General features: G+C 40.1%; 1 protein-coding gene across 7 annotated transcripts in view; it reads left to right on the plus strand.

Annotated features, from left to right (window-relative positions):
• Window positions 1-20,916, plus strand: part of Dock4 (dedicator of cytokinesis 4) — a 411,188-nt gene that overhangs the window by 193,344 nt on the left and 196,928 nt on the right. For all 7 annotated transcript variants that reach the window (XM_031357369.1, XM_031357376.1, XM_031357375.1 and 4 more), the window contains exons 5-7: window positions 3,599-3,695; window positions 8,451-8,599; window positions 13,244-13,328. In XM_031357369.1, coding sequence (XP_031213229.1) covers window positions 3,599-3,695; window positions 8,451-8,599; window positions 13,244-13,328 — 331 coding nt within the window. The remainder of the gene's footprint in view (window positions 1-3,598; window positions 3,696-8,450; window positions 8,600-13,243; window positions 13,329-20,916) is intronic.

The raw sequence follows: 20,916 nt of genomic DNA on the forward strand, positions 1-20,916 counted from the left end.
AAACAACCCAGATGTCCCTCAACAGAAGAATGGATACAGAAAATGTGGTACGTTTACACAATGGAGTACTCCTCAGCTATTAAAAACAATGAATTTATGAAATTCTTAGGTAAATGGATGGGTCTGGAGGATATCATCCCGAGTGAGGTAACCCAAACACAAAAGAACACACATGGTATGCACTCACTGATAAGTGGCTATTAGCCCAGAATTTCAGAATACCCAAAATACAATCCACAAACCACAAGAAACTCAAGAAAGAAGGAAGACCAAAGTGTGGATACTTCGTTCCTTCTTAGAAGGGGGAACAAAATACCCATGGAAAGAGTTGCAGAGACTAAGTATGGAGCAGAGACTGAAGGAAGGACAATCCAGAGACTGTCCCACCTGGGAATCCTTCCCATATTCAGTCATCGAACCCAGACACTATTGTGGATACCAGCAAGTGCTGGATGACAGGAGCCTGATATAGCTGTCTCCTGAGAGGCTCTGCTAGTGCTCCACTCTTAAATTGCATTTTCTCACATCAATTAATGTAGTAAAGACAATGCCCCCCCTGCCCCCTTGCCCAGACATATTTACAGGCTGACCTGACCTTGACAGTCCCTCCTTGAGACTCGTAGGTTATTCTGGGTTGTATCTAGCGGACAATTAACTAAGGCAATGCCAGGGGTCTTGGGACATAGTTTTAAAATAAATACATTCCCTCTTTTTCTCTTCATTTTTTAGCATTTAAAGTTTATCTTATGTGTATGAGTGTTTGTCTGTCTGTATGTCTGTGCACTGTATGTCTTCTGGGTGCCTCAGGTACCTGAATTGGGCATCTGATGCTCTGAACTTGAAGGTATGAAGTGGCTGTGAGCCACCATGTGGTTGCTGGCTATAGAACCTGCGTCCTAGTAATTACAACCAGACCTATTACTTGTTGAGACAAATCTTCAGCCATATATATATACACACACATATTTTTTAGTTGTTGTTTTTTCCTGGTGTACTGGTTTATATCTGCCCCAGTTCATGAGCCCCAAGAAACTGTAAATGTGTATAAATGTATCCTAGAATTTGGTTAAGTAGAAAACGTCCAGGTTCTATGGCATCACCACGAATCATGGGAATTTTGCAGTGGTGGGACCTCAGGGTAGACGGATTCTTTTCTAAAAAAGAGTTTCTGCAGTTGTCTCTGAACTATACATTAGGTCCACAGTTCCAAGAGTATAGGAGAAAAACTTTGTTTAAGGACACAGAATGCCAGCTGATTGTTCTTCCTAAGAAAAATCCCTTTTGGATGTTAATATCACCAAACTTACTTTACCATGATGGATTGGCTGCTAGGAGGAAACTGATGTAAAGTTCATCCTGGAGTAACTGAACAAAATATAATTTCATGCTACTTACCTAAGATAGATTATTTCTACACTAATTTAGGTGTTTATGTAATTCATACAAAGGAGCTGCCCTGCCTAAATGGTGTTTTCTGTTTAAAATTTTACATTTTGTTTGGACAATCCCAAGTAAACTTTCCACATATTGAACCGGTCCGTGGTTCTTTCCTGGGTCTTTGGAGTTTGTGAATTAGGGAAGCTGCTTCTGTACCGTGTAAGTCTCGCTGATACCAAACTTTATTTTCTTTACTTTTGGTTTCTGGAAACAGGGTTTCTCTATTCTAGAACCAGCTCTGTAGAGCAGGCTGGCCTTGAACTCAGAGATTCCCCCTGTCTCTACCCTTCTAGTGCTGGGATTAAAAGTGTGTACCACCACAAGCTCCACAGCCAGTCCCACAACACACAGAGAAAGCTACACTTCCAGGTGATCTAACAAGCCCAGGATCACAGGATCCCAGAATCACAGGATCACAAAGACTGCTTGACTCTGAGGAGTTCTGACACAACCAGGATCACAGGAAGGACAGGCTCCAGTCAGATTTAGCAAGGGCAGGTAGCACTAGAGTTAACCAGATGGTGGGGGGCGGGGGACAAGCGTAAGAAAATAAACAACACAAACCAAGGTCACTTGCCATCATCAGAACCCAATTCTCCCACCATAGCAAGTCCTGGACACACCATCACACCAGCAAAGCAAGATTCAGAAAGAAAATATCTAATAAAAAATATATTTTCAGATTAAAAAAAAAAGTTTGTGCCACCACTGCCCAACTGAGTCCTCACCTTTGAAATGTTGAGTGAAGTAGCTAGGATTCCTCGAGATTTCTTTTTCCCTCTTTGGCCTTGTATAATTTATTATTTTTATAATCTCCAAATTCAAATATTCATCATTTAAATTGCAACAGCTGCTTCCAAAGCAGTGTAAATATTCTGCCTTTGGGAAGTGTCATGTGTAGGCTCTTTGAACAGTACTGTATCCTCTACAGGCTTACAGTACTGTTTATTTTCTTCCTAGTTTTAAATTCCAGTTTTACATTTTCAGCTTCACTATGCCTTAGAAGGAAAGGAAATATTCACAGGACAGGTTTTTAGCAAACCTGAAAAGTCAGGAGAGAGAGCTCAATTAGGGGAAGAATCAAGGTTTTAATTTCTGCATTTATATTATGAGGATTTTCCCCTGAAACAGCAGTACACACTTGGACATGGCATCCTAAAGGACCTGCAGAGCTGTTAGTCTCATACTAAGAAGAAATCCCCCTTGCAGTTTAATAAACTGTCTCCTTTTCCATATGAGATGCTGGGCTTCGGAAACATAAACTTGAAATAAAGGAAACAGTCTCCTTTGATAATGCTGATTGCATTTTTCTGAGAGGCAATAATGATAATGACCATGTAACCTCTTGAACCTGCACAATTCCAGAAAGGATTTGACAAAACCAACTAGAGATGAAAAAAGGAGGTCCTTCTATGCATGACCAGAGGGCAAACTCAATCCCCCCCCCCATTTACCGTCTTAAAATACTTCTCTTTAGGATAGCCATATATACCTGACTAATAATTCTTGTTTATGAACTTAAAAGAAGAAATGAGAAGAGTTTATTATCTTATCCCAGAGAAGAACCTTCTAGAATGTGTATCCTACTATCTATGGCATTTTAAACCTGGCTGTGCTACATGATAAGAGTATTTAAAATGCACATTATTTTTCATTGGCCTGTTCTAAATAATAAAATTGACGAGTTAGTACGCTCAAATGGATGCTTAGCAAATGTTCTAGTTATGGGTTAGTGACAAATTCACATTCCCTGCATCCAGATGGTTGAACAGCATCTTTTAATCCTATTGAGCCTTCTGGTCATAGCCCTTGGATGGCAAAAGTCACCTCATACTTGATGTAGTCTAGTGACAGATGAAAGCTGTTGAGTTTGGAGAGATTAAAAGGTATCCCACTGGTTACATTGTCAAGGGAGCAGAATGCTGATGCTCTTTCTTCCATGCCCCATTCAGTCTTGACCCAGATAAGTGACTGGTCCCTTGGGCATTGTACCCCCCTCGCCTATAGTATTCCTCATACAAGCTCCTTGTCGTAGTTTGGCATAATGACTTGTGTACCTCAAGTGGTTTTCTTTCCTAATTTGTCTTCTTCTTAAGTATTAGCAAAGGAAGTATTGTCTCTGATAGTTGCATATATGCCTTTGTTTTCTTCAATTTCACAGACAATTTGAAATGGTTATTCCCACTGAAGATTCTGTTATCACAGAGATGACATCAACTTTAAGAGACTGGGGAACCATGTGGAAACAACTCTATGTTGTAAGTAACTTTTAAAAAGCATGACTTCTATTTAGATAATTATCTTAGGAAAAATGAGTAACTGTCAACTAATGTATGAGAGCTTGCCATAAATCACTGGGCCTTCTTGGAAAGTCAGGAATGTAGATCTTAGGTAGTCATGACTGTTTTATATTATAACCTCTTTGTTCCCATGGAGTATGGGTTTTATGCATTGCGTTTCAATACCACAAGCCTATAAGAGATAAGTTTTCTGACATATAACAAAATATGACTTTTTATGTGGAGCTAGTTTTAGATTTCCAGAAGTTTTTAATTTCAAGCTACTGGGTGGTGGTGGTGGTGCATACCTTTCATTCCATCACTCTGGAGACAGAGGCAGGTGGATATTGTTGAGTTCAAGGCCAGCCTGATCTATAGAGCTAGTTCTAAGGCAAAAAGAAAAACAAAAAACAAAAAGCAAAAACCTGTCTTGAAAAATCAAAAACCAAACCAAAGCAAAAAAAAAAAAAGTCATTCTTAATACAGTTTTAGTAGTAATATATTCCCACACATCTTAGTTCTATAAAGAAATTGATAGCTAGTGTCAGGAGTCTATATTCTAAATATAGCAAGGAAAGAAAGGCAATTTTGTGAAAAAAGGAATGGGTCAGAGCTATGCTTGTATTAATTGACTTACTATAACTAAGTACATTGCTAATTCTGGAGGTGTCTGCCCCTACTCTGTTGAAGTTGACTGCTTACAAGCTTGCTGGGAAAATCCACAGGATGCTTTTAGATCTTAGATGTGTGGCTGAGGTGTGGTCTTGATAAACAGTCAGATTGTGCACCTCCAGAGGCCTGTACTGAGACAGACATTGAAATGCAGATGTAGCTGTTAGGTTTGTGTGCTCGTGTGTTTGTCTTCTTGTTGTTTTTAATTAGAAAGATCATAAAATCCAAGTATTATTTCATTAAATGTAATGTTGTAAACTATTTCCATCTTTAAAATACTCAACATGCTAGTATTATAACTCTGTGTGTGTATGTGTGTTTGTGTGTATGCGTGGGTGTGCAAGTGTACATATCCATGTCCTTTTGTAGCTGAACAAGGGTATCCCCATTTTTTATTTGATACGACCGCTAGCGTATACCAAAGTTGATTTTGTCTTGTTTAGTTACTTCTACTTACTATTGAGGTTATGAGTATACAGTCTAGGGACATCCTTGGTTGCTTTGACGATCTGTGAATAGCAAAATCTACCAATATCTTTCACTACTATACTGAGTAATGGGAAAGAGTTTGATTAGCTAACATCGTCTCTGATACTGGAATAATAGTCAGTTATTCGAGGAGCAAATATGAAATTCAGGCCAGAGATAGATTGACTTTTGGCACAAGGGTGATGTGATCATGTTGAGCATTCTGGTTTCTGTTTTCCTGGTTACAAAATGCTTTGCTTCATCATACATTTGTGTATCTGGGGCACTATCCAGACTCTAAGAGTTTTAAAGCAAAGCACCAACCTTTTTACTGAAAGGTGTTTGATGAGAAGAGTAAGTCCTGTAGACTGCAAACAGTAGATGAGGTAATGTATGTAGATATTTAGCATATAAAAGGATGGTAAGTGCATATCAACCTTTAAAATACTCCTTAGTAAGTTCAGCAATGTAAGCAGGACGAATGAGGAGACATGCAAGAGTCTTGACGTCAACCCTGAGCTATGATCTACATCTGTCTTCCCCAGGGCTCTCCCAGGTACTTTCATTCTTGAATCTTACCCAAGATGATTTATGCCACGTCCCACATGATGTAGTAAAGCCAGACTCCAAATCTAGGTTCTGCTGCCACCAAAATCTGTTTGTTCTGTTTTCAACTAAATCCAACCTCTGCAACATTCACTTTTGGCTGCCTGTACAATATACTGTGGGAATTTCTAGGTAGGGTTTTAATTCGGTTGTTTAGTATTGTTTCATTTAATGCTAAACTGAATAGAGTTTTTAAATAATTTTTAGTATGCTTCATAACTATCCATTTTTTTCAAATTCATTTCTTACAAAATATGCTTATATGACCAGGTCATCTATTTGTGTTTTTCATTGTTTTGCTGTGTTACTTCGTTTCCCTGTGTGTTTGGTAAGTGTTTACTTTGAAGCCCAGGCTGGCATGGCCTCATGGCCCTCCTCCTGCTTTGCCCTCCTGGAGCTCTTAAGAAAAGCAAGGGCCACAATGCCCAGCTCCTTTTCTTAAAGGAGAAGAGCACATTGGCCCCATTGTGTGCTGGAGCATCCCTTCCACTTTTAGAGCTTCTTCCTTGAGGAGGGACTGACTAGGTAGTTAGCATTCTTATGAAGGGTTTTGCTTCCTTCTCATGTCTGCATGCCCTTGTCAGTAGAGGTGATGTATAACATCAAGTTCGCTCTACTAAACAACCTGCGCAGGCACCTGCCTTCATCCCCGTGATGGTGGGGGTGCTATGTCTCTCCTGTTTTTGTACGAGATCTGACTTTTTATAACTCTCTTATAGAATTTACTTTCACTCCGTGAAATTTCCCTTCCTACCAGAGACATCCTCAGATGTTTCTTGGCCTTCTGCGTATTCATTTGTATGACCTAAACAGAACTCACTTCTGGAAGTGTGCAAGAAATAACACCTATAAATCGATGTGTTCATTCTTTTCCACCTCTGGGAGCTCAGGCACAGCTGCTGTGGATGGGAACTGACACTGAGCAGTTAATTACAAGAATATTGTGTTGCAGAGCCCTTGTAATGGCTTGTAAGACAGTGTATAACACGAGAAAAGAGAACGCAGCAGTAGAAGACAGTGATAGAAAGCAGGCGCAATAGAGTGGGTAAGAAGTTGAGTGAAGGAGATTATGTATGCCTTAGTGAATCCAGAAGTGGCTTCCTGGAGAAAGCTTCCTGAGCTTCTACCATATTTATTAGAACTGTGCAGTACCCAGTGGTCCCTTATAATATCTAGTATCAACAATCACTACATTTTAAGTTATATATATATACATATATATGTACATATATATGTGTGTATGTATGGACGTGTGCTTTGCTTTAAAACTCTTAGAGTCTGGATAGTGCCCCAGATACACAAATGTATGATGAAGCAAAGTATTTTGTAACCAGGAAACCAGAAACCAGAATGCTCAACGTGATCACATCACCCTTGTGCCAAAAGTCAATCTATCTCTGGCCTGAATTTCATATGTATATATGTACATATATATGTGTGTATGGATGGATGGATATATGTATATATGTACATATACATATATGTACATATATACATATATATGTGTGTGTATATATATATATTTACCTATCACATAGAACTTGATAACTTTTTCTGTCACTTATCTCTAGAAAACTTTCGGTGGATAATAATGTCTGTAAATTGAATCACTATTTATATAGACCACTGGTTCTCAACCTATGGGTCTCAATCCCTTGGAGGCCACACACCAGATATCCTGGATATCAGATATTTATATTATGATTCATAACAGTAGCAGTTATGAAATAGCAACAAAATAATTTTATTTTGGGGGGGTCACCAAAACATAAGGAATATATATTAAATAGCATTAGGAAGTTTGAGAGCCACAGATTTAGACTATTAATAATTTCTGTAAAAAGTAGAAGTATATTTTGTGGCTAAGAAAGATTTGGGGTAGATAATTACCCAGTATCTCTGTGGGAAGATGTATATTTTTCATTGTTGGTAAAGAAATGATATTTTTTTCAGAGCTTATTATGAACTGTGCAGGATCATAATAGTACTAGGAACATGGCCATTTTTCTTCACTGTCTGCATACGAATTCCTGGGTCTTCACAGTAACTCTCTGTGCTGGGTACTGTGGTGTTCTTTACAGTTAAGAAAACACAGAAATTAGTGAATTGCTAGAGTGTTTTACACTAGAAGTGACATAGATGGAAGTCGGGTGACAATCATCTGTGCCGTTGTTACACATGTGGTCACAAACCCATAAAATATCTTTGAAGAAAAACAGCACTGCCCAGTTTCACTGATGACTGAACTCATCCTCAGGAGCAAGATCTAGATTTGAACCCAAGGTTTTACGCGTCTTCCTTTTCTGAAACCACGGGGATTGATTAACAGCTCTGACAAAGATATATTGAAGCTATATTATCTCTTTGATTAAATTAAAAAGCACCTGTTTTTTAATGAGTCTGAGTACTAATCAGATAATTGCAGTAAACAGTGATCGATGTTTGAGTCTGGAAGCTCCCTTTGTGTGCAAATTCAACTTGATGAAGATTTAGGACCAACATTCAAGAAATAAGTGGGTGCCGATGTTTCTATGGCATTCATTTTACTTGCATGCTGCCATGGCTCAGACAAAAACAAAAACAAAAACAAAGCAGGAGCACTAATAGTCGGGGAAAACTGCTTGACAAGTAGAAGTCAGGCCACACCATAAAGTATAATAAAGCTAAAGAAAAATATCTGGGAGAGGAAAGCCTCACTGTGTACTAAAGCAGAGACTAGGCCAAACCTAGGCTTAGCACAGTGAGAGTAAGAAATGTAGCATCTGTCAGTTGAGACATCATGTTGGTTTGGACAGGAGAGCGGTATTGTGGGACTTGGGTGAGAAAACAGAACTGCAAGTCCCTCTGAGGACAAGGAAATGGGAAAGCTTTACTGGTGGAGAAGCCCTCTACTCTGTGGTAAGCACTTGGTCTCCCACCCTCTTTTAGTTACCTTCCATTCAAGCAAGAGGACTGACTGCCAAATCTCTGTGCTTCCATATGCCTTAGAGAAATGAAGGGGATCTCTTCCATCGTCTGTGGCACATCATGAATGAAATACTCGATCTGCGGCGGCAGGTGCTAGTCGGCCATCTCACCCATGACAGGATGAAGGATGTGAAGCGCCACATTACTGCCCGACTGGATTGGGGAAATGAGTACGTACTGACAATGACAAGGTGCTGGAAGGCGCATAGAAGTGATCCCAGTTAAGCTAGGATGTGCTGAGTCCGTTGGGAGGACTCGAGCCAAAGAGCCACACCATGGCTCTAGTGAGCACTGCCATCTTTGTTCTTTTTTCTTTCTAATACCCTGTAATATAACAGCATATAGAAAGTCACAAGAAATGTAATAATCACAGAGATTATTGATTAGGTATGTTTTCTGACTAAAATGTTTCTTCTTCTTCTGTAGTCATTAGGTTTGATGTATGTATTTGCTTTTATTGGAGAACTCCTCTATATCATAGTGTAACCCAGAGGGAAATACTGATCTTACCAGTCTCTGTTAAATGTCATACGACAAGTGTGCAGCTCTGAGACATCCTGTGCAGGCATAATGGCCACTTTGAAGAGCTGCTTAGTGGGACTCAAGTAAAGGCTGCCAGTGACTGAGATCTACTCTTAAATAAAAATGTGAGGGACTTATTTAAAATATCAGCCAAGCACTTAAGTAGTAAGTCTAGATACTGGAAAGTCCACCCAAACCTGGTACTCTACTAAGTATGAATATCGATATGGGGGTGGCAAACTAGAGTAAGCCGGCTTCGGCCATGCTCGCCACACCCTTCCCTTTCATTTTCTCAAGTTCCCGTTTGCTAGTTGACCTTTAGTGGATCTCAGTTACAGGATGTCAGGAGCGCCTGGGGAATGAGAAGGAATATGGGGCATAAGAAGAGAAAATACCAGGAAGGAAGCCATGACTAACTCACCTCTTTCTGGATCTGGAGAGGCCAATCTGGAAGGAGAAAGTTACTTCCCCTGAATATAGGAAGTGGCTTTCTCAGAAGCCACACTTAATTTTTGCCAAATATGTTAAGTGACTATATAAACCCACTCCCAGATTTTAACCCTCCTGTCACCCACAGTACTTATGATATGTATTGAATATGGTATGCCACTCAGCTTTTTACAGACAGTAAAATACGCAACTTAAATATTCCTAGAAGAGTCATTCCTGTGAGAAATAAAAGCAAGAGAGCAGGCATGTAATGGCAGGAGGAACATTGAACTAGGGATTCTATGATTTTTTTTCTTTTCTTTGTGTGTTTGCACGTGCGGATTAGAAGCCAACTTGCAGGAGTTGGTTCTTTCCTTCTACCATGTACATCCTAGAGATTGAACTCAGGGCCTCAGGATTGGAGACAAGTACATTTACTCCCTGGGCTATCACACCCATAGAGATTCTCTGTCATGAATGAATTGACCTAGAAGCACGAGGACTCTTTTGGCTCCAGGACTGTTAGATGGAGAACACATTGCACCTACTGCTTGGGACAGATTTGCAGCATTTGGTTGGGTTTCTCCTTTGTGCATGCAGCACTCCTGAGAGAGACAGCTCTCACGGCTGTCAGGGCCTGACTGCATATGCTCCTTATTCTTTTGTGTGCTTCGTTCATTTTTTTTTTATTTCCTTTGTTTTTATTTTTCCCCCTTGAAAGTTTCTCTATGTAGCCTGTTTTGTCCTAGACACACTCTGTAGACCAGGCTGGCCTTAAACTCAGAGATCCTCTTGCCTCTGCCTTCCAAATGCTGGGATTAAAGGTGTGTGAGACCATGCCCAGATCAGTTGGTCTTTATTCTTATTTTTAAAAGCCTTTGACTTTTAACCTAATTATAGTTGGTCTCTATGCCAGTCATCACTTAAATGAGGACTAGCTTGTTAATAGGGATATTGGATCAAATTAGATGATCAAAAATAACAAGGAAACATGGAATAGACAAAAATAACAAAGAAACAGACAACAACAAAACAACCCTTTTCAGTTTGAAGAAGGAAAACAGAAGAATGGGGAAGTGGAAGAAAATTGTGCATCAGGGCTGTACTGAGGCTCTTTTTGACATACACTAGTTCTAGCTTATGCTCTGTGCCATTCTGTGGCTACGTTAAGGTAAGTTGGTTAAAAGAAAAAAAAATGATGTATCAGCAGCACAATTTAAACCATCCTTGAGTTCATGAATTTTCCAAAGCTCTTGTTTCATTTTCTTTAAATTTTATTGACATTTTACTTAAAAATAATTTATAGCATAGAAATTATAGATTTGCCGTATTCCTTTAAGGATAAATCCGTTCCCTCATTAAAAATTGCTAAGTAAAAAGCAAATTAAGATAATTCCTTTGCTTATTAAATGAGGTCATATTGTCCTGGAAAGTGATCTCTTAGCACATAAATCTCTTATCGAACATAAATTGAGAATGTGTTCAGTGTCAAATTGCATATCAGACTACTGAAGAACAGTGGAGAGGCGTCCTCTGGATTTGGGGAGCTTAGATAAAGTAGGAAATGATACATCTTGTTCTCTAACAGAATCAGTAAAAAAAAATAATTCTCTCCTGAAATTCCCAGGCCGAATTAAAGTGATGATACAGACTTCTGTCACCCATTGAGCCCTTGATGGTCTCTGAATTCCTGTTGAGAGTACATGAAAAAGCTAAGAGCTTCATCCTTACTTTTTTGGTGTCACAGATTATTTTAGTGGCTGGGCTAATATAAAATTTGTCCCTTTCTGCCCAGCTCCTGTCTTCCCATATATTCTTGCTCCATCTGTTTTCTCTAAGCCTTGCCTATTTTTTTCATATTCTTATTAAAGCACTATTCTGATTCTAGTCAAACAGTGGCTTGTTAACCGACAACAATAAATAGCAACAGGTAAATAGCAACAGGTAAGATGCTCTTTACACATTTATGACTTGAAGAAGCTAGCAGCAACTGGTAACTCAGGCCACTCAGAGCAGAAGCTTTGAACACTATTTCTTTCAATAGAAGTTCAGGAAGCTGCCCTCCCCCCCCCCCCCCCCCCCCCCCCCCCCCCCCCCCCCCCCCCGAAGCTCACAGCCGGGGTTCATCTTGACTCACTTTTGTGGTGCTGGAGGTGCTTGGCCCTTCCCAGATCTTTTCTTTCTGATGTTATTAGAGTGGATCTAAATTCTCAGGTTCACCATCCCAGAGAAAGAATACCAATGACAACCAGTAGGTAAGCAGATAAGTCCTGTTTGAGTTGAATGTTTGTTTTCTACTAGCCTTTTGAGACTGCTGGCTAGCTGGGGATTGCTTCCACAGATATCAAGTGCCCACATGAGACCTAGCCAGATATCCATCATCAAGAGAAGATGGTCACATGAATACCCTCTACCCTCACCTCTCCCAGGAGAGAGTGAGGCTTGGGCACCTTCTTTTAGAAGAAACTTGGACAGGGTGGATGCTAAGATTCTTATGTGATCGTATATTCCATATCCTGTGCTAGATAATAATTCATCAGCAAGGTAAACCAGGTGTCAAATGATATCTCACTACCTAGTTCACTATCTGCAGGGAGGGGGTGGAGACTAGGAACTGACCCTGCAGGTTTTGATCATAGACAGTTGCGCTTTTTGTTATCTCAGTAATCAACTAAAACAGTCAATGTGCAATTTCTTTGAATATCTGAACATAGGTTAAGAAAGTAAGGAAAGAATTTGGTGTTTAGTAACAGCCTTCCATTATTTAAGAGCTAGTATTTTTCAGCGGTTCCTGGGTAGTGCTTGGCTTGAAGTAGGTGCTGAACTAGCAACTTTAATGATGAGGCCTTTATGAGATTTTGAGGGAAGCACAGAATTTCAGGATTCTCTGTTACTGCAAATACAAAAGTTAAGAAAGCTGTGCTTCTGTCATTCGAAATTGCAATGCTGGAAGGCTTCCTAGAAAGTGATGCTATAGGAGGGTCTCAGAGTAAGCTGTTCTCAGTGAACTAAGCATGAGAACAAGGGTCTGAAAAAGAAGGCAGTACAGTAGACAAAGGCAGTGGGGACCCTTTTGAGGAGACCACCAATGCTTAAAGGAGGTAAAGGGACTCATGTGGCATTGGTATCAGTGTTTCACATTGGTTTACCCAGGGAGGAGTATGCTATCAATATTACTAGGGGGAGGGAAACTTGTGGGAAAAATGGGTTACACTCACATTCTGCTGTCCATGGTAAGACATACTAAATTGAGCACCATACCAATAACCCATGCAGTTGATAGAATGTCAATCTCAACACAGTGAATCACATACTGGCCACAGCAGCACTTGACACAAAACCATTTTACCACTATGGACAGGCCTAAGTTGTACTGCCTGAACTCAGTGTTTGCTGTTTCTACTGTCTTAGCCCAGACGCTCTTATGAACGAGAAACATACATTGTTCTCAGGGCTTGACATGGGACGTTTCAGCTAAGGTTAGACTAGATCAAACCCTAAAGCCAGACTTCACTCTTGTTACTTCCTTTTTCTAGAACCAGATGATGACTAGTTTGTGGAGCACTCCCATTTAGAAGGGCTTCTCTGTTGCTGGTTTGTGGGTTATTGATGACTCCTCTGCCTAGTAACAAATGGCAGGATTATTCCATTGATAGTAAAAAACCCCATCATGATTTTCCCAGTTTTGCCCAACCTTGTTCTATGTCTTCCCCAACTACAGAAACAAGTTATGGTAGACACAAATGGGGAAAAAGAAGTGTGACTGGTCAGATTTGATCATAGTCTCAGATACTAGTGAAGACGTTTGTATTACTGTCCATAAATGTGACTTTTCTCCCAAATGTTTAAAATTTGTTTTCTAGACAACTGGGACTAGACCTGGTGCCTAGGAAGGAGTATGCCATGGTAGACCCAGAGGACATCAGCATCACTGAGCTGTACCGACTGGTAGGTGCACAGAACATTTGCTCACTGCTAATTTTATGGTTTCCATGGCATTCCGCATATTGGATGTTTTAAGAACTGCATGTTCCTGGTTTAATTTGAAGAGAGTGAAGAGACTTGCAAGCTGAGGTGACCATGCCCCAAAAGTACCAAGGCTCTTTTTCTGTCTCAGAACACTGTAGTTCTCCACCCAGCCCTCAACTTGACAGGCTCTAGGAAGTACAATCAGGCTTTTAAGTTCTTTCACAAATCCTTGTTCTTCTGGCTTTGTCCAGTGAAAGGCTTACAAGTTACCCTTCCTCGCCTGTGTGTTTTTGGATAGTAAACTGTTAGCTGCTGGATATCGTAATGCATATCTTTGATCCCAGTACTCAGGAGGCAGAAGAAGGTGGATCTGTTTGAGTTTGAGGCCAGACTGGTCTACAGAGCAAGTCCAGGACAGCCAGGGCTATTACAGCAAGAAACACTGTCTCAAACAGACAAACAAACAAACATGAAAAAAGAGAGAGAGAAGGAAAGAAATAAAAGAAAGAGAAAGAAAGAAAAAAGAGAAAGTGTTCACCAAGGTGTTATCCTTCCCCCACCCCCTACATTCTCATCATGTATATGGACTTCAAAAATTATCTCTAAATGTAGCCTTCCACTGCTGTTTTTACGTGTCTAATATCTATCTTTGCACCCCCCCCCCATTTCTAAGTGTTAGAGATCATCAGCAACCATAAAATATTTGAACACATTGCCCATCACAAGATCATCTACCACATAATTTTTCCCCCAGTTGCCTGGTATTCTATCTTTTGGCTTAGTTCCTTCAATGTAGCCTTTGAATGTAGCCTGTGCTTCTAAATGTTTGTATGGAATTTCTTGATAATAAGTATCTTAGAGGTTTTTGGTGTGAATAGACAGTTCAGAGGTTTAGTCTATTACCTTCATGATGGGATGCATAGTGGCATATAGGTAGACCTAGTGCTGGAGAGGTAGCTGAGAATTCTACATCTAGATCCAATGTCATCAGGAAGAGACAGTGAGCCACTAGGCTAGACTTCTGCTCTTGAAACCTTAAAGCCCTTCCCAATTAACACACTTTCTGCAGTAAGGCCACACCCACTCCAATAAGGCTACATCTCCTAATAGTGCCACTCCCTATGAGCCTATGGGGACCATTTTAATTCAAACCAACACAGTAAGTAAGCTTTCTTCAACAACAAATTAGAGGAGGTCTGTGTTAGAAAGGGCATTCCAAGGCTGTTGCCTCTGCTTAACTTTAGTGTGATCTCGATGACTATATCATGCTATAATGTTCCTAAAATGAAGACCTTTCAGAAATGGGAGACTCGATTTTGAATATTCTTAACTGATGATTAGGCACGCATATCTGAAAAAGCATCAGTTAGCCTTGGTCCGGATATGTGAGATGCATCATACGTGACCATGAGAAGTCAGTCTTAGTTATAGTACCTTTACTTTCTTCCTTGATCATCCAAGTATTCAGGATATCTGTATTTTCTGCTGTGGATTGGGATGCTTTCTGGTTTTATTTATTTATTTATTTATTTATTTATTTATTTATTTATTTATTTTGGCTTTTTGGGACAGGGTTTCTCTGTGTAGCTCTAGCTGTCCTGGAACTCACTCTATAGACCAGGCTGGCCTGGAACTCAGAAATCCTCCTGCCTCTGTCCCCCAAGTGTTGGGATTAAAGGCATGTGCCACCACTGCCTAGCTCTGCTTTCTGCTTTTTTAGAGGGTTTCTTTGCTGTCCACAGAACTTTCTGACATTTGGTATATCATATTGTGGGCCTTTCTTGCATCTGCACTTAAACTGAATATCTGGTATGTCATAAGGAAGCCATTAAACATAGTTGGAGGGGTATAATTCAGTGAGTAGAGCACTTGCCTAACATGCACAAAAACCCTGGGTTCTATCTCCTGCACTGTATAAGTCAGGTATGGTGGCACACAACTCTATAATCCTAGCATTAAACAAGTACACTCTATGCATTTATTTGTTAGTCACACCTTCTTACCTCAGTTGCATCCTCTAATGCCACCATCCTTCCTGATAACTTTGCTGATTGATGACTATATTCTCTCTTTTAAAACAGAGTTACATCTTGTGTTACAAGTGTTACAACATGACATTGCACTGCCTTATCTTCCCTCTGTTATGCTCAGCATGACCTTGTGCAGTACTTTCCAATATCACCAAGTCAGTGATTTTGAGGACATTTTCTATTATGAATACACCCTAGACTGCAGCTCTAAACAACTGCACGTCCAGCCTCTCTCAACTCAGGACTTGGAGGCTTAGGATTTAATCTCCTTGAGATCCAGTTTCTCCTTCTACTAAGTGGCGAAGCACTTCTTTTCATGTCGATGATGATTGCCTTTCCTTGAAAGATATTTGAAAAACACCTAAGCATGCAGTCGAGTTCCATTCCTTTTCATCTTTAGTTCATCTTCATTAGAGAGCCAACATGGCAAAAATAATTCATATCATATGTGCTAAATCTGGGCATTAGGTTTAGGTGCTTTGAGTGAAATGAATAATAGCAGCCTAGATATAATAAAAAACTTAATTTTCTGATGATCTAGGAGCAGGAACTAATAAAATGGTTTGTGGCTAAATTATGTGCACAAGATACAGACCCTCGTATTTTTGCTACGTAGTCCTTGACATTGATTGGCAAGGATACTTCAAAGTACAATATAGCTGCAGAAGTAGCCTTGATGTCTGTCCTCTGTGGAGTTGCAAGGACAAAGGTTCATTGCAGTTGACTGAGCTACTTTAACAAGCCTCCTTGGAAGTTCCACACAACCCTTGCCTTTATTTGTCTTTGGCAGAATAGATGCACCTGCAGATTTAGCTAAAGATATGAAATATTTAATGACCAACTAATAATGCCCTTCATCAATACAGTTTCTTTTCCCTAGCTTGGTTTTCTGTATATAACTCTGCTTCTGTCTTTCCCTTTAACATTGTGTAGAGGGTGACAAATTAATTTAACCTCTTTTAACTTTACACTTTATTTGTGGTGGTCGCCTGAACTCAATGGTTTTGAGAGGCTGGCATCTCACCTAGGCCCTGGTTGATTGGCAGAATGTGCCATATCTGGGAAAGACAATAGAGTGTGGCTTGGCATCTTATAGTTCAGATGGTCCAAAGTCATCTTTTTTATAAGTGAGGAACATAAAACATTGTAATTTTGTGTACAAACATGTAATATCTCCTCAATATCAATTGCAAACTCCTGTTTTAAAGCAAAGACAGTAGCCTAAGAGAAAGCAGTGTTTATGACCATCAGAAGGACACATTTTTCTTTTTGGAAGGCAGCCATTTCTCTTCTTACATTTCTTATTGTGTCCTGTCTTCATCAGGCCGTCTGCCACTCTGCTCATTTCCCTCTATGCAACCTGTCAGCATCTGCCTGCCTTGATTTCACCATGGAGAGAATTTGGGAGGCTCCATTACCAATTCCATGCCTTTGTTTGGCAGTATATTATCATTGTAGATCAAGGACCATGGAGGTTGACAGCATATCATCATTTTAGATCAAGGACTATGGGGTGAAGATAAGTATTCCCAGAAAGAATTATTTATCTCTTTAGAAGTTCCCAAATTGATGTTGTACCCTGGGGAAGAAAGTCCTAGTTTTGTATTTTGGCCAGCCCTGTTCACAGATCATTCTCATTCAATTATGCCCATCTAAGGGAGAACATGCTAAACCTTTCCTTGCTAACTCATATTTACCTAAAAGGTTGGATTGCCAAAGGCAATCTTAGTTCTGCTATAAAGTAAAGCCAATTGACAGAAATATCTGCTAGCAGAATATCTTTTTAGGGATATTTTATGTGTGTAGGATCCTATTTTCTTGTTTGCAGTTCTTAGTGGTCTGTAGCAGTGGTTGCCAAATAGAAAACAGTTGTGGTTCTTTCCTCTTCCTCCTCCTCTTCTTCCTTCTCCTCCTTCTTTTTACTTATTCACTTTACTCATTGCTCCTCCTAACCACACCCTCCCATCCTCCCCTCCCCTTCTTTGAACAGATGGGGGCTCTCTTGGGTATCTCCCCATCCTGACACTTCAAGTCTCTGAAAGGCTAGGTGCTTCCTCTCCCACTGAGGCCAAACAAGGCAGTTCAGCTAGTAGAACATATCCCATGGACAGGCAACAGCTTTTGGGATAGCCTCTGCTCCAGTTGTTCGTGACCCAAATGAAGACCAAGCAACATACCGGCTACATAGTTTTGGGGAAGCATAGGACCAGCCTGTGTCTATGTTCTTTGGTTGGTGGTTAAGTCTCTGAGAGCTCCCAGGGTCCAGGTTAATTGATCCATGTTCATCTTCCTGTGGCATTCCTGTCCAGTTAGGGACCACAATCCTTCTTTCTATTCTTCTGTTAACGTCCCTAAGTTCCATCCACTGGCTGTGGTTGTCTGCATCTGTCTCAGTCAGCTGTTGCACAGAGCCTCTCAGAGGATAACTGTACTAGACTCCTTTCTGCAAGCATAACAGAATATCATTAATAGTGTTAGGGATTAATGCTTGTCCATGCGATGAGTCTCAAGTTGGGCTGGTTATTGGTTGACCATTCCATCAATCTTGGCTCCATCCCCTGTGCCTGCATTTCTTGTAGGTAAGATAAGTTTGGGGTCAAAATTTTTGTAGGTAGGTTAGTGTTCCTATTGCTCCCCTGGGATTCCTGGCTGGGCACAGGAGGCAGCCTCTACAGGCTCCATGTCCCCAGTGCTGTAAGTCACTGGTAAGGACACTCCCATTGATTCTTGGGCACCTCCACATCCAAGGTTTCAGAGCCTTCCTAGAGATGCCTCTACCCCCACTCCCCATCAATTGCAGATTTTCTTTCATTCTCATGGCCATTGCAGGATGGTCATGAGAAAACAGTGGTTCTTAGAGAACTTCCACCCCAAGGTGGTATTTGGCATTGGCTGAAGACAGAATTTGGTTGCCACTACAAGAGGTGGCAGCATAGAAAGTTCACTTAGGGAGTGCTATATACCCTAAAAGCCCCCCACAACTCTCTTCACCAAGATTGAGAACCCTGGGTATAGTCCAGTCATCTAGTAGTTAATGTAACACATGAGGAAAACCTGTTTGAGTTGAAGAAATCTTTGAATTGAACCATTTTTCCCCTAATAAACAGTATAGTTAAAATATAAGCTGTAAGTAGGTGGGCAGTGGTAGTGCACACCTTTAATCCCAGCACTTGGGAGGCAAAGGCAGGCGGATTTCTGAGTTCGAGGCCAGCCTGGTCTACAGAGTGAGTTCCAGGACAGCTGGGGCTATACAGAGAAACACTGTCCCCCTCCCAAAATAAAAACAAAACAAAAAGAAAAACAAAAGAAATATAAGCTGTTAGTACGTGAAGGACAGCTGTCAGGTACATTTGTAATCGTACATTATGTCAAGAAGGATTGTTGTCTATGTTGTGACTCTAAGTTATAGCTCTTGACATAATAGCACTGAGATGCTTTTTTCATAGAGATATTTTTAGCAGTCCTCAAAAGTAGTGAACTATCAAGACATAAGCACATAATCATACCCTTTTTAAATCCAAATCTATTCCAGATCTGGAAGAATAGTGGGTAGGTGGGAGACTTAAGCACTAGAGAGTGCTGCACAGAAGGGCCTGTGTCATAGGCATATAGCTCAGAACCAGGCAGTCTCATTCCTAGCACGCAAGGTAGATTCCAGGACATAAAAAATGACTTGTCAGATGCAACGATACATTTTTTTTCAGTCTGCTGTGATTTGTATCTTTCTGCATATGATCTTCATCAATGACTCTCAACCCTCATTGCCCATTAGAGCCACCTGGGGAGCCTTTAAAACTACAGCTCTCAAGACCCCTTCCTACCCTGCTAGAAATTCCCATTTAATTGTTCTGGGACAGGACCTGGTGTAAGTATTTTTTAAAAGCTCTCTTGGCGACTCTAAAGTGCAGCCAAGGTTGAGAAGCAACGCTCTAGATGTATTACATTATTTGCATGAGTGAGGGGGCTGATTCTCCCCCCCACCCCCGTCAGTTCCTATTGCATGCCACAATTGGTGCTGGAAACTTTGTACTCTGCAAGGTCAAGAACAGACACCTCCTTGAGGTCAGTTCTTTCCAGGAAGCCTTTGAGTCTGCGGCCCCTGCTCTGGCCTTTGGTACCCATCATTTCTTTGGAGAAGCTTGTACTGTGGTACATTTTTGACTATGCCTTTGTGGGGGACTTTTAACTAACTCAGCAAGTAAGTTAGAAATTCTAAGGGGAAATTCTTCCTTTTGAACGAAAGAGGTTAGTTTTATGAACATATGAAAGATTTTGAAAGAACAAAATATAGCAAGCCTCACAGAAGCTATTCTTTAAAAAAAAAAAAAAAAGGACACACACATGTGTGTGTGTATGTATTTAATACATGCATATATATATTCACTTTCACAAAGAGTTATCCCATGTGCCTCATGAGTAGGGGCCAACACACACACACACACACAGAGGGAAAGAGTGTGTTTAGTGGGTTACTTGTTTGTAATCTTTTTGCTTTAGATAGTTCAGAATAAGAGCTAGATGCATATAAACTTTCTGTTGATGTCATATGCTTGCATCTACAACTGTAAATTGTAAAAATCCCATTTGCCCTGAAAATTGGCTAATCATTTGGCAATTGTTGAATTCTATTTACAAGCCTTAAGAGGTAGCTAATACAGAGATGTGGTTATGTGCCTTCACCCTAACAACCATTCATAGCCCCAACAACCATTCGGAGCCATACACTGAACCCTGGAGTTCAAATCCCTGATACTAAAAGTATTCCTTTGTTAGTCAGGAGGCTCATACAGGGTAACAATAGGCAGTCTGTGATAGGAAAGTGACCATGCCATCCCTTACTTTACCATCTCTCCTGATAATGCCCAGGCATTCCAGGTCCTTTCCCTGCCCCATTATTCTTCATCAGTGAGAGATCCAGGAGTTAAGTAGACTGGCAGCAGCTGGCAGCTGAGCCAATGTGTGTATGCCAAATAGAGATTTAGAAGTATTTGTACATTTTTACATTGTCATGGTAGTCTTGTTGTTTTTTTGTTTTTCTGAAAGTATTCACCTGGCAAACTCCAAAGGATAAGAAGGGAAAACAGCCTGCATCCTCATTACAATCAGATCCGGAAGTTCTGTCCTAAAAAGGCCACAATTCTTTTTTTTCAAACTTTTATTGCATTATGATGAGAAAAGTTACATGATTTCAATTTATCTGAACTTGTTAACATTTAAAAACATATTTTAATTAAATAGAATTGAATCACATTCTTGTTCCCCTTTTGTACCACCACTCCTCCCATAGACCCCCCCTTCAATACCTACAATATCTTTTTTGTCGTATTCCTTAAAATTTATAAAATATTATAACAATTAAAATAAGTATTATAAAAGTTCTTTAATATAAAACAACAATCAATTTAACAGTTTTATGTAGATGCTTGTCTACAGCAATAGTGAAATTTTAAATAGCTCCAAACATATTAGCTGTATACTTAAAAACAATACATTACTACTAGTATTTTCTTAAATGAACATGAATATATAAAGTCTTT

This window comes from Mastomys coucha, unplaced genomic scaffold (assembly GCF_008632895.1).
Source record: "Mastomys coucha isolate ucsf_1 unplaced genomic scaffold, UCSF_Mcou_1 pScaffold6, whole genome shotgun sequence".
NCBI lineage: Eukaryota > Metazoa > Chordata > Mammalia > Rodentia > Muridae > Mastomys > Mastomys coucha.